The 12,041-nt window shown below is 49.9% G+C and overlaps 1 protein-coding gene across 7 annotated transcripts in view; it reads left to right on the top strand.

Moving 5' to 3' along the window:
• HSPG2 (heparan sulfate proteoglycan 2) overlaps positions 1 to 8,110 on the top strand; it is a 215,202-nt gene extending 207,092 nt beyond the window's left edge. For 4 of the 7 annotated variants that reach the window (XM_053401046.1, XM_053401042.1, XM_053401044.1 and 1 more), the window contains 6 exons: positions 693 to 771; positions 1,986 to 2,027; positions 3,761 to 3,831; positions 4,159 to 4,242; positions 5,269 to 5,372; positions 7,287 to 8,110. In XM_053401046.1, coding sequence (XP_053257021.1) covers positions 693 to 771; positions 1,986 to 2,027; positions 3,761 to 3,831; positions 4,159 to 4,242; positions 5,269 to 5,372; positions 7,287 to 7,459 — 553 coding nt within the window. In that variant the 3' untranslated portion in view covers positions 7,460 to 8,110. The other 3 variants (XM_053401047.1, XM_053401043.1, XM_053401045.1) reach the window with 2 other exon arrangements.
• The last annotated feature ends 3,931 nt before the right edge of the window (positions 8,111 to 12,041 follow it).

The raw sequence follows: 12,041 nt of genomic DNA, 5'->3' as shown, positions 1-12,041 counted from the left end.
TCCCACCTCGGATCAAATCTATGCTTCCAGGTGCATTAGAAAGCTGCAGAGATAGTGCAGGATAGTGCATACCCCAGAAATTATTTCTTTCAGCTTCTGCCTTCTGGAAGAAGGTACAGGGTTATAAAGACTAGGACTAGCTGCCTGAGAAACAGTTTCTACCCAAAAGCGATTTTGGTTTTAAATGCAGTGTAAGGAGTCTCTATGGGAGTATATTGTATTTAAAAATGGTGTATCAGAGTTTATAGGGGGCTAACCAGGTTGTGATAGCTGGGATAGCAGGCTTGTTGGGTTTTGAATGTCTTATGTAGATTTTTCAATTTCGTTGTTCTGTATGGGACAATGGGACGATGGCAACAAAGATTATCGTATCATCTTGATCAGTCCAGTGGCCCATTCAATCCAGTGTCCTGTGCTTGCGCGAGGGTTGCAGGCAGGGCACGAGTGCAACTCTACAGTTGCTGTTCGCCATCACCCGGTATTCAGAGGTAGACTGCTCCTGGGCAAGGAGGTTCTGCTATTACAACGGGTGTCCCTAAGGAGAGCTTTGGTGGATTGGACCGAACGGCCGTCTCATCCAGCGTTCTGTTCTCCCAGTGACCAACCAAGATGGCTGTGGGGAAACTGGCTAATGCAGCAGAGCTGTGCACAGTCTCTTATCGCTTGGTCTCTTTTTTCTCTCTTGGTTGCAGCCTCCCAGACTCACCGGAGACGATCGAGCTGGAAGTGCGCACCAACTCAGCAAATGGGCTTCTCCTCTGGCAGGGCGTGGTGAGTGAATGCAACAGAGCAGGGGTCCGTCAGCTCAGTGTGGCCTACACTGGCTGGCTGTGGCCCCTCCAGGGTTTCAGACTGGTTTTGGGGGAGAGGGGATCCTTACTTGGAGATGCTATGGGGAAATTGAACCTGGGGCCTTCTCTCTGCCTCTCCCAGAGGCTGGAGGTGGAAACAGGAGATGTAAAGCTTTGGGTGAGGGTGGAGGGCGAGGGGGCAGTTGGATCCTGGCAAAACTGAGCAGGGGGATGAAAATGCCAGCAACCCGTGACTCCAAAGTGTTGGTGAGGCCTCTTCACTGATCACAAGTAAATAAAGGGCCGTCTTTGTGCCAGGCCTCACAAGCCAGTGCCATCTTGATCATTGGCGCTGCAAAGATCAGCAGGAGTGCAGAGACAGCCTCTGCTTCACCTGGGATGTAGGTGGCGCTGTGGTCCAAACCACTGAGCCTCTTGGGCTTGCCGATCGGAAGGTCGGCAGTTTAAATCCCCACAACGGGGTGAGCTCCCGTTGCTCTGTCCCTGCTTCTGCCAACCTAGCAATTCAAAAGCACTTCAAAGTGCAAGTAGATAAATAGGTACCACTGCGGTGGGAAGGCAAACAGCATTTCTGTGCACTCTGGTTTCTGTCATGGTCTCCTGTTGCACCAGAAGCGGTTTAGTCATACTAGCTGCATGACCCAGAACTCTGTCTGTGGACAAACACCGGCTCCCTTGGCCTGAAAAGCAAGATGAGCGCCACAACCCTATAGTTTCCTTTGACTGGACTTAACCATCCAGGGGTCCTTTACCGTTGTTTTTTTTTAAAAAAAAAAATCTGCTTGATCTGCAACGTGCCAGAGAGAGAGGTTTGCAGCATTGGGGAGGGAAGACTAGCTTTTTAGTCTGGATGTCTATAACATCCAGACTAAAAAGATTTGACAGGAGTAGCCCGCCTGCTGCTTTGACGGCATGCACGTTGCTGCGAGACCCCGCAGGCTCCTCTGCTGTTGCCTGCGCATGATGTGCTTCTTTTGAGGAAGGCTGCTTTCTCCCAGCACCAGCATGTCTCATGCACACACCCTGCCCCATTGCATGGATGCCGTTGCTGTTCACCTCTGCCGCTTCTCCCCCCCTTTACAGGCATGCTGTGTTCAGCTGTCTGCTTTGCACCCCCCACCCCCCCACCCCCCAGTGTGGCTTGTGCTCCTCTTTTTCTCTCTCTCTTCCCAGGCAACCAGGGAGGTGGGCCTTGAGCCGCATGCTGCTAACGAGGTATTTACTGGCTTGGTTTTTGTGGCATGGCAAAGGGAAGGCCAAAATGCACGACTAGAGGGGGTCAGAGAGAATGGAGCACGGGGGGGGGGGGCTGACTAATCCAAGTGCAGATGTGCTGGTTGAATGGAAGAATTTGTTGCTGCGATGCTGGACAGGCCTGCAAAAGCGCTGGGTAAAGCTCCACCACTGGTCAGAATTAGCTTCAGGTAGGTAGCCATGTTGGTCTGCCATAGTCGTAACAAAACAAAATAAAATAAAATAGAACAATTCCTTCCAGTAGCACCTTAGAGACCAACTGAGTTAGTTATTGGTATGAGCTTTTGTGTGCATGCGCACTTCTTCAGATACACCAGCTTGGCAAAGGTAGCAGGGAGGTTTGCAGGAAAGTGATGTGGGAGCTAGTCTTAAGAGGAGCTGCCTGCTGCAAAGTCTGCAGGCCATGCTCTCTGCTAACCTTTTTGTCTGACAAGCAATCATAGAATCACTGGAGGTGGCTGCCGAGACCACATAACACTGGTCTTGAAAGACCTACATTGGCTCTCAGTACGTTTCCGAGCACAATTCAAAGTGCTGGTGTTGACCTTTACAGCCCTAAACGGCCTCAGCCCAGTATACCTGAAGGAGCGTCTCCACCCCCATCCATCTGCCCGGACGCTGAGGTCCAGCACTGAGGGTCTTCTGGTGGTTCCCTCATTGCGAGAAGCCAAGTTACAGGGAACCAGGCAGAGGGCCTTCTTGGTAGTGGCACCCGCCCTGTGGAACACCCTCTCATCAGATGTCAAGGAAATAAACAACTATCTGACTTTTATAAGACATCTGAAGGCAGCCCTGTTTAGGGAAGTTTTTAATGTGTTTGATGTTTTATTATGTTTTTAATATTTTGTTGGGAGCCGCCCAGAGTGGCTGGGGAAACTCAGCCAGATGGGCAGGGTATAAATATATTATTATTATTATTATTATTATTATTATTATTATTATTATTATTAGTGGGCAGTAGACTGGTGCCCATGGGGACGAGAGCATTCTGTCCCCTGGAGGTGGTCCAGATTCCTGCATTGCCGGGAGGATTAAATTAGATGATTCTTGGGGTCCCTTCCTACTTCACAATTCTATGAATCTGTGATTATAAGACCCCCTCGCTATGCAGCACAGGGACTTCTTATCATCATCATCATCATCATCATCATCATAGAATTGTAGAGTTGTAAAGGATCCCAAAAGGTCATCCAACCTGACCCCCTACAAGACAGGAATCTGACAAGAATCACAGCTCAAGAATCCCCAAAAGATGGCCATCCAACATCAGTTTAAAAACCTCTGAAGAAGGAGTGTCTGCCACGTACCAAGGGACTGTTCCACTGTTGAATTGCTCTTATTTAAAACTAACTAAAATCACTCATAAGCTAAAAACGCCTGTCAACATTTTTACATGTCTGGATAAGCAATTGCCTTTAAAAAAATGTTTTTAGCAAGCGCCAAATAGAGTACAGTGAAGGCACCCAACCGGCGTCAGTAGGTAGGGGGTTGCAAAAGTGTTGGTGCTGCCACACTCAAAGACGGGATTTCTTACAAATGTAGAACAAGTAAAACGTGGCACCTGAAGCTGTGCCAGTTCCTTAGCAGTTCATGGGCTTCTCTGCCTCTATGGGATCACCCCCCACTGATGCCTAGGGGTGCCATCTCCTAAGGAAAGGAGAAGGTGAGAAACAAAAGTTTGTTTTCTGTCACAGGAGGAAGGAGAGAGCGCCAAAGCGAAGGACTTCATCAGCCTCGGGCTGAAGGATGGGCACCTGGTGTTCAGGTGAGGGAAGAGCTCACGCTATTGGCCGCTCTGCGTTGGGGCTCCGGAGTGGCCAGCGTGGTGTAGTGGTTAAGAGCGGTGGACTCGTAATCTGGGGAACCGGGTTCGCTTCTCCACTCCTCCACATGCAGCTGCTGGGTGACCTTGGGCTAGTCACACTTCTCTGAAGTCTCTCAGCCCCACTCACCTCACAGAGTGTTTGTTGTGTGGGAGGAAGGGAAAGGAGAACGTTAGCCGCTTTGAGACTCCTTCGGGTAGTGATAAAGCGGGATATCAAATCCAAACTCTTCTTCTTCTTCTCTGACACTGACTGTGTGTTTCCTGCAGTTACCAGCTAGGAAGCGGAGAAGTGAACATCCTGTCCGAAGACCCAGTTGATGATGGAGAATGGCATAGAGTGACAGCCATCCGGTGAGACACGTGTAGAGAGATGTGGCTTGGGACACCCCTAGTTTGACAAGCCCAAGCGTTAGGGGGTGGAAAAAGGCATAGGCCCTGTTCCCTGAACAAGGCATGTTGAGGAGCAATTTGTGTGTTCCTGGGTCTGGGGATGCTGTCCCAGCCTTTGAAGCTGACCCAGAAACTCCAGTGGGTGCAGAATGCCGCGGCGAGGCTCCTTACAGGGTCCTTGCCACGGGATCACATCCATCCAGTGCTTTACCAACTGCAGTGGCTCCCGGTGGAGTACAGGGTCAGGTTTAAGGTGCTGGTTTTGACCTTTAAAGCCCTATGCGGCCTAGGACCCACGTACCTACGGGACCGCCTCTCCTGGTATGCCCCACGGAGGACCTTAAGGTCCACAAATGACAACACTTTGGAGGTCCCAAGTTGCAAGGTAGTCAGATTGGTCTCAGCTAGGGCCAGGGCCTTTTCAGTACTGGCCCCAACTTGGTGGAACGCTCTGTCACAAGAGACTAGGGCCCTGCGGGACTTGACATCTTTCCGCAGGGCCTGCAAGACAGAGCTGTTCCGCCTGACCTTTGGTTTGGACTCAGTCTGACCCTTATGTTTTCCCTCCCCTTACAGTTTTGATCCATGGGCTACTTTTAAAAGGAGGCTGCATTTTAAATTGCATTTTAACCTGTATTTTAAATAGTTTTTTCCCCTATTATGTTTTTATTGTAATTTTACTGGTGTTGGCCGCCCTGAGCTCTGGCCGGGGAGGGCGGGGTATAAATAAAATCTTCTTCTTCTTCTTCTTCTTCTTCTTCTTCTTCTTCTTCTTCTTCTTATTATTATTATTATTATTATTATTATTATTATTATTTTGATCCGCATGAGGATTCCCCTGTGGAATATCCTTGGACCACATTTCCAGTTCTGTTCCCCCAGGCAGATGACAAGCATTTCCTTATCCATGCTCATCCTCTCCAATCCAACCAACCTCACTCAAAACCACCTTAGTCCTTCTGACACACTCTCCCGTTCCTCCTCCAGGGAAGGGAAAAGAGGCTTCCTTCAAGTCGACGGCGAGGAGATGGTAGCTGGGGAATCTCCTGGCAAGAACGTCATGGTGAATACCAAAGGTCGAATTTATATAGGTAAGCGCCTTCGTCTCAACAAAGCCAGACCACTTTCAGGCACTGTGGGTGTATGGGCTAAGGAGGGATTCACACTGCCCCTTTTCATTTAGTTTTCAGCAGTCCTCATCACCTGAGTGGGTTTTCTTCTTCTTCTGTTATGTTTCACTCGGGGGTACAGCCATGAGGTGGGAACAGGCCAGAGAATCATAGAATTGCAGAGTTGGAAGGGACCACAAGGAACATCTAGTCCAGCGGTTCTCAAGCTGTGGGTCCCCACATGTTGTTGGACGACAACTCCCATCATCCCTGAGCTCTGGCCTTGCTAGCTAGGGGTGATGGGAGTTGTAGTTCAACAACATCTGGGGACCCACAGGTTGAGAAAGGCTGATCTAGTCCAACCCCATACAATGCAGGACCCTTTTGCCTCAAGGTAGGACTCGAACTCGTGACTCCCACGCGCTACTGAGTGGTGATGGCCGCGGCAGCAGCTTCTGACAAGATCTTGCCAAGATCTCACAAGATCTTGCTGGAACCCACTGTCAGCACCACCACTTTGCAGGTGCTGCCGCAGAACCCAGGTCAGGGCGCCAGCAGTGCGGAAGCACCTTCCCATTTCGCCTAAGGCAACAGAACAGGATGTGCCGTCCATGCAGGAGGGCATCATTTTTCATGTTTCCTTTCAACGTTGATTGCCACACTGGTTGCTGCCTGACTTCTAGAGCCTTTCCATGCAAATGGTGTAAAATTCACAGGTGCCGCATGACAACTTTGTGGCATCAGCCCTCCTGAATTTGGGAAGGCTGTTCAAAGGACCCTCACCCTCAAAGCTTTGCACTTCAGTCTGGACCGTTTCAATGTCTTGTCACTTTCAGAGCACTCTCAGGGCCAGCCATTCCTACAAGATGTTCCCGGGTGGACATTATCAATTTGCTAAGCAATGCTTCTTCAGGAACACCTCCTACAAATGGTTTATTGAATATTTACAGATAAATCGTAAACAGATAAGAACATTGGCAGGATTATTGTAATAACCTGCAGTTTCATAAGAGTATACATTTAAAGGAGATGAATAAATGTGCAGATTAAGTTACCGTATTGGCCCAAATATAAGCCGCACCCAAATATAAGTCACACCTTTAAAATTCAAGGAGGGGAAAGAAAAAAAGACAATACCCAAATATAGGCCCCTCCCTTAAAATTCGGCAGGCACTCACGCCTGTTCCGTTTTACCATATGTCTGTTTCAGCAGTGTTATCGTAAAAGCCAATTTTTGTAAGATCGCGAATTTAAGCCGCACTTTAACTTTTTCATGGTCGGAATTTGGGGGGAAAAGTGAGGCTTATATTCAGGCCACTATAGTAATTTGGATATGCAGAAGATATTAAAAATAAATTGAAGGAACTGCAGAAACAGGGGGTAGGAGCTCAAGTTTTGAAATGTTAAAATGATTGCAAAGTCAGTGAAATATCTGAAAAGTATAAAAAAATTTTTTTAAAAAAAGAACACCTACAAAAAAACTCAGGAGAAACACACCAAAAGGGTTTTAATGTATTTCCCTATTTGTGTTTCTACATTTTCCCTTAAGAAAACATAGAAAGCAGCTTGCATGAATTTCATTTTAAAAATGTGGTCCACATTGCGGCGACAGTAGCAAGTGACTTGTGGGCCCAAGATGTGAACGAAGGGATAGCAATATGAGAACCTTGAAAAGTCTACATGCCTCTTTGAAGGATGCTGTGCGATTAAATCCCACGGCCCAAATGAGGCAGCATTGGTGATGATGCTGAAAATCAAAATCTTAGGATGGAGGCTGTGGTCCCTGCCAGCCTCCCGAATCCTCCCGGTGACTTGAGGAGGAGAAAGAGGACAATAGCCTCTCCCCTTCAGGGAACACACTTGCTGACGGACGGCTCTTCCTTTCCCTCTGCGCAGGCGGAGCACCTGACATCCAAACCCTGACCGCGGGAAAGTACATCTCAGGGATCACGGGCTGCATCAAGAACGTGGTGCTGATCAACGACCGGCCCGGCCAGCAGCCTCAGCAGCCCATTGACCTGCACCATCACTCGGAAGCCGGCCTCAACATCCAGGAGTGCTCCTCATAGGCTTGCCTCTTAACCACACTCTTCGCTGTTTTATTTTTTTGTCATCAGGCCAATTGAGAGACATCTATTGTTATTATTATTATTATTATTTTATTATTATTATTATGAATTTTTTTAAAAAAGAGAAACACACACTCACAAATGGTGCTTTGCTGCTACCAAAAGAAAATGGGGGTGGGGTGGGGAGACGTGGGAGGGAGTTGGTTTGTGAGGGGGTTTTTTTGTGGAAGTGACAGGCCGATGGGGGCCACGCAGGGCCTGTCGTCGTCCCACCACCTTCCCCAGCCCTCACGTGGAAGGACAGAGAGCGCGGTGGACACTTAAAGGACTGGAGAGCGGCTTCATGAGAGGCGCTTGGACAGAGCTGTGCCCGAGGTTTTCCAGGGATGAGCATCTCAGACAGGGCCCGGAAGAGGCTGCTCTGAGGCCGAGGGGTGGGCAACGGGGTGACCACATGGCTTCTCTTGTTTCGCTGCTGGGCTGGGCCGGGCCAGGCAGGTTGTGACCAAAGATACTGTCCTGTCTTGCCCTTCCCCTCCTGTCTTGCTTGTGGGTGGGCGTGGGGTGGTTGGGTCTCTGTATCGTGGTGCCCCACGCCCAACTCCGTAGCAGCATCCAGCACTCCAGCCAGGGCAGGGTTCGCAGGAGCACCGTGGAGGGATGGAGGTCCTCTGCCCTCGTCCTCCAGCATGAGCCAAGCTTTTCAACTTGGACAAGTTTGAGCTTCCTGTGTTTTGTCGCAGTGCCCCACGTGGCACTGCCCGCCTGGCACAATTGAGTTTGCTCCCGCCCCTCACTCATCCTGGCTAGGCTGTGGTCAGTGTTATTTTTCTAGAAAAAGAGGTGCTGGAACTCACCATGAATGCCTCGCTGGTTCTCTTTTTAGTGGCAATGGCGCCCACCCAAGAAGTGCTGGGACGAGTTCCAGCCGGGCGCCTCAGAGCGTCCTCTCCACCTGGTCCTCAGTGACACATGCAAAGCCATACGGAGTTCCCCTGTGCTCTGGCTGGCGCGGAAAGCAGCCGAGAGCCCAACACCAAAAAGCGGGCAATGGTTCCCATGCCTTAAGTGCCGCAGGGCAGAAATGGGATTTGCCCCTCTCAAGCCATCAGTGCCTTATTAGTCTGCGTGGGGTCTCCCATAGATCCACACCTTCTTTTGCAGTGTACAGTCCCCCAGAGCTGCAGACACCCCGGGGCCTGGCAGGGCCAGGTAAGGAGCTGTTGCAGCCTCGTCTGCTGCCTGGGAAGCAGGCAGGTAGGTCTCTCATCAGCATTTCAGAGAACCAGGCTGCCCCCTTTCCGTGGGCAGGGGTGGGGGCAAGAGTGTTGCAACGTGTGCAGGAGAGCTGCGATGGGCACCCCACACAGCAGCTCCTGCCAGCCTCCCAGTGCCACAAGCACTGGAGGGCAGGAGTTTCCCGTCCAGCGTTCCCAGGAGGGCGGCAAGATGCTTTGCTGGGGGGTGAGAGGCAGAAGAAGCCCATTGCAGCTGGGGAAAGGGGGTTTCAACTGCTGCCTTCTCCTCTCATCTGGCCCCGAGACACTGAAGAGGGCAGACTTTGGAGCTGATCTTCAGCTAACTATACTGCCTTCCCTTCCCTCTTCAAACAGCCCTGGGTGTTGCCCCTGCAGACAGTGCTGGTGCTAAGCAGCATCTTTTGAGCTTGGCCCTCACAGGATTGTGCTCCAGCCAGCCTCCCACATTCCCTTAATGGTGTGGCTGGCTCTGGCTTGCCCCGTGTGAGCCTTTGCCACCAGTGTTCACTCTGCCTTGCCCGCTTCCTTCCAGAACCAGAATTATACTGCCTGGGAGGCACCCTGATGCTTGTGTCGCTCCAGAACCTGTTCCTGCCTTTTGCTTCCCCTGCCTGCCGCCCCCCCATTTGTTCTTTTTCTTTCTTTCTTAAATAAATGGTGCTGAACCCCAAAGTCCGTGTGTCAAGTCTGTGGCTCCCTGTCTTAGCTGAGGTTGTGTGCATGCCGCACATTTAAAGCACACATGCGCACACAAATCTTGGGAACTAGCTTGTTAAGGGTGCTGGGGACTAGCTCTGGGAGGGGCAAACAACAGTTCTTGGGATTCTTTGTGGGACAGTTGTGTGCTTTAACGGGTGGCGCTGTGGGCAAAATCACTGAACCTCTTGGGCTTGACAATTAGAAGGTCAGCGGTTCAAATCCCCGTAACAGGGTGAGCTCCTGTTGCTCGGTCTCAGCTCCTCCCAACCTAGCAGTTCGAAAGCACGCCAGTGCAAGTAGATAAATAGGTACCGCTGCGGCGGGAAGGTAAACAGTATTTCCGGGCACTCTGGTTTCTGTCACGGTATCCCATTGCACCAGAAGCGGTTTAGTCATGCCGCCCACATAACCTGGAAAGCTGTCTGTGTTCAAACGCCGGCTTCCTTGCCGCAACCCCATAGACCCCGCAACCCCAGGGGTCTTTTACCTTTTTTACCTTTTGCCTTGGACAGCATTGCAACAGCTTGGCCAATGGGAACTGAAAACAACACAGGAGGGCAGAGAAATTCCATACTGGTCTCTGGGTTGATTTTGTACATACCAAGCCTGGTAAATCACCTGCACATCCCAAAATAAGTAAAAAATCCCTTCCATGTCAGTACTTTCCTTTTCCCAGTGTGTTCTGCCTTCCCTTATGACTATGCTGGGAACATATGAAGAATAGTCCTATGATTAAAACAGTGGGTTTTAACCAGTGTTAAGGGGTGCCTTGAATGATGGTCAGGGGTGCCAGGGCAACACTGGTCTCTGTCCCTCTTCCCTTCCCTTCCTCCTCTTAGGCCCTCTTGCATCCCTGCCTCCCAAAGGCTTTTGCGGCTGTTTATTGCAGCAGCCCTGGTTATAAGCTCCCCATGTGAATGGTATCTCTGAGAGGGACCTCTCTTTGGTGCAGGGGGGCAGCTCAAAGACCAGGGGCGGCAGCAGCTGCTGCCCAGAGGACTCCCAAGGAAATAGGAGAGCAGGCTGGGGGAACACTCCACAAGGGAGGGTGTTTGAAAAAGGGTGAGAGGCTGCCAGCTCCGCAAGCAAGGGGTGACGTAACTGGGCTCCTGAGCCCCACCGTGGTGCCACAGAAAGAATGTAGTTGCGTCAAGGGAGCCCTGGACTCAAAAAGGTTGAAAACCTTTGATCTAAAATACCCACATTTCAAAGCTTGTCATTCCCTGTCTCTGATAGCATCCCTGGAATAGGTGCCTGACTTGGTGCCTCAATATAAAACGAGAGGGAACATCTGTGGGTCTCCTTTGACTTGATCCCACAACTCGGGTCCTTTTCTTTTCTTTCAGCTAGATGAACACAGGCTTTCCTTTCCCTGTCATAAGCTGACTGCTTGCTTAAGAGGAAAGATCTCAGGCCCAGAGCAAAAGAGAAACCCCACCCACACACCAAACCTGTATTTTTGGGCCACTTTAACAGTCATGACTTTACCCAAAAAATCCTAGGGACTCTTAGCTCTTGTGAGGGGGGCGTCTCCTAAGCACCCTTAAAAGTGCAGTTCCAAGAGCTGTTCGACAGAGGAAGGTGGTGGACTCTCCTTCCTTGGAAGATTTTAAGCAGTGGTTGCGTGGCCATCTGTCAAAGATGCTGTAGCCGAGATTCCGGCATTGTAATTGGTTGATTCTATGAAACCAAAGTGAAATATGACATGAGATATCCATGTGGATATCCAATGAAGCTGAATGCTGGAAGATTTGGTCCCTATCTGGACAGGGATAGCCTAACTACTGTTGTCTGTGCTCTGGTAACTTCAAGGTTAGATTACTGCAATGCGTTATACGTAGGGCTGCCTCTGAAGATGGTTCAGAAAATTCAGCTGGTGCAGAATTCAGCGGCCAGGTTGCTCACCAGAGCAAGACGGTTTGAGCATAATACACGGATCCTGGTCCGACTGCACTGGCTACCAATTAGTTTCCGGGCCCAATTCAAAGTGCTGATTTTGACCTATAAAGCCTCAATCGGCTCAGGACCGCAATACTTCAAGGACCGCCTCTTCCCATATGAACCTACCCGAACCCTGAGATCATATTCCAAGGCCCTCTTTCGTGTGCCTCCTCCTTGAGAGGTCCGGAGGGTGGCAACATGAGAACGGGGCCTTCTCTGCAGTGGCTCCCTGTCTGTGGAATGCTCTCCCTAGGGAAGTTTGCCAGATGCCTTCATTATACACCTTTAGGTGCCAGGCAAAAACGTTCCTCTTTAACCAGGCCTTTGGTTGATCTGTTTGACATCCTATACCCTTTTAAAATGAGGCTCCTTTTTTGGGGGGGGTGTTATTGGGTTGTTTTTATTTTGATATATATTGTGGGTTTTATGTTGATCTTTTCTGTGAACTGCCCTGAGACCTCCAGGTATAGGGCGGTATATTAATAATAATAATAATAATAATAATAATAATAATAATAATAATAGGAAATACTAATTTACTTAGTGCATAGTTAAACTATCAAACTCCCTCCCACAGAAGGCAGTGACGGCCACCAATCTAGAAGACTTTGAAAGCGGATCAGGCAAATTCATGGAAGTCAGAGGCAGTGAATGCTTAAGAATTCCAGTTGCTGGAAAGCACA

The sequence above is a fragment of the Podarcis raffonei genome, chromosome 8, assembly GCF_027172205.1.
Source record: "Podarcis raffonei isolate rPodRaf1 chromosome 8, rPodRaf1.pri, whole genome shotgun sequence".
Classification (NCBI taxonomy): Eukaryota; Metazoa; Chordata; class Lepidosauria; order Squamata; family Lacertidae; genus Podarcis; species Podarcis raffonei.
This window is presented reverse-complemented; position numbering and strand designations above follow the sequence as displayed.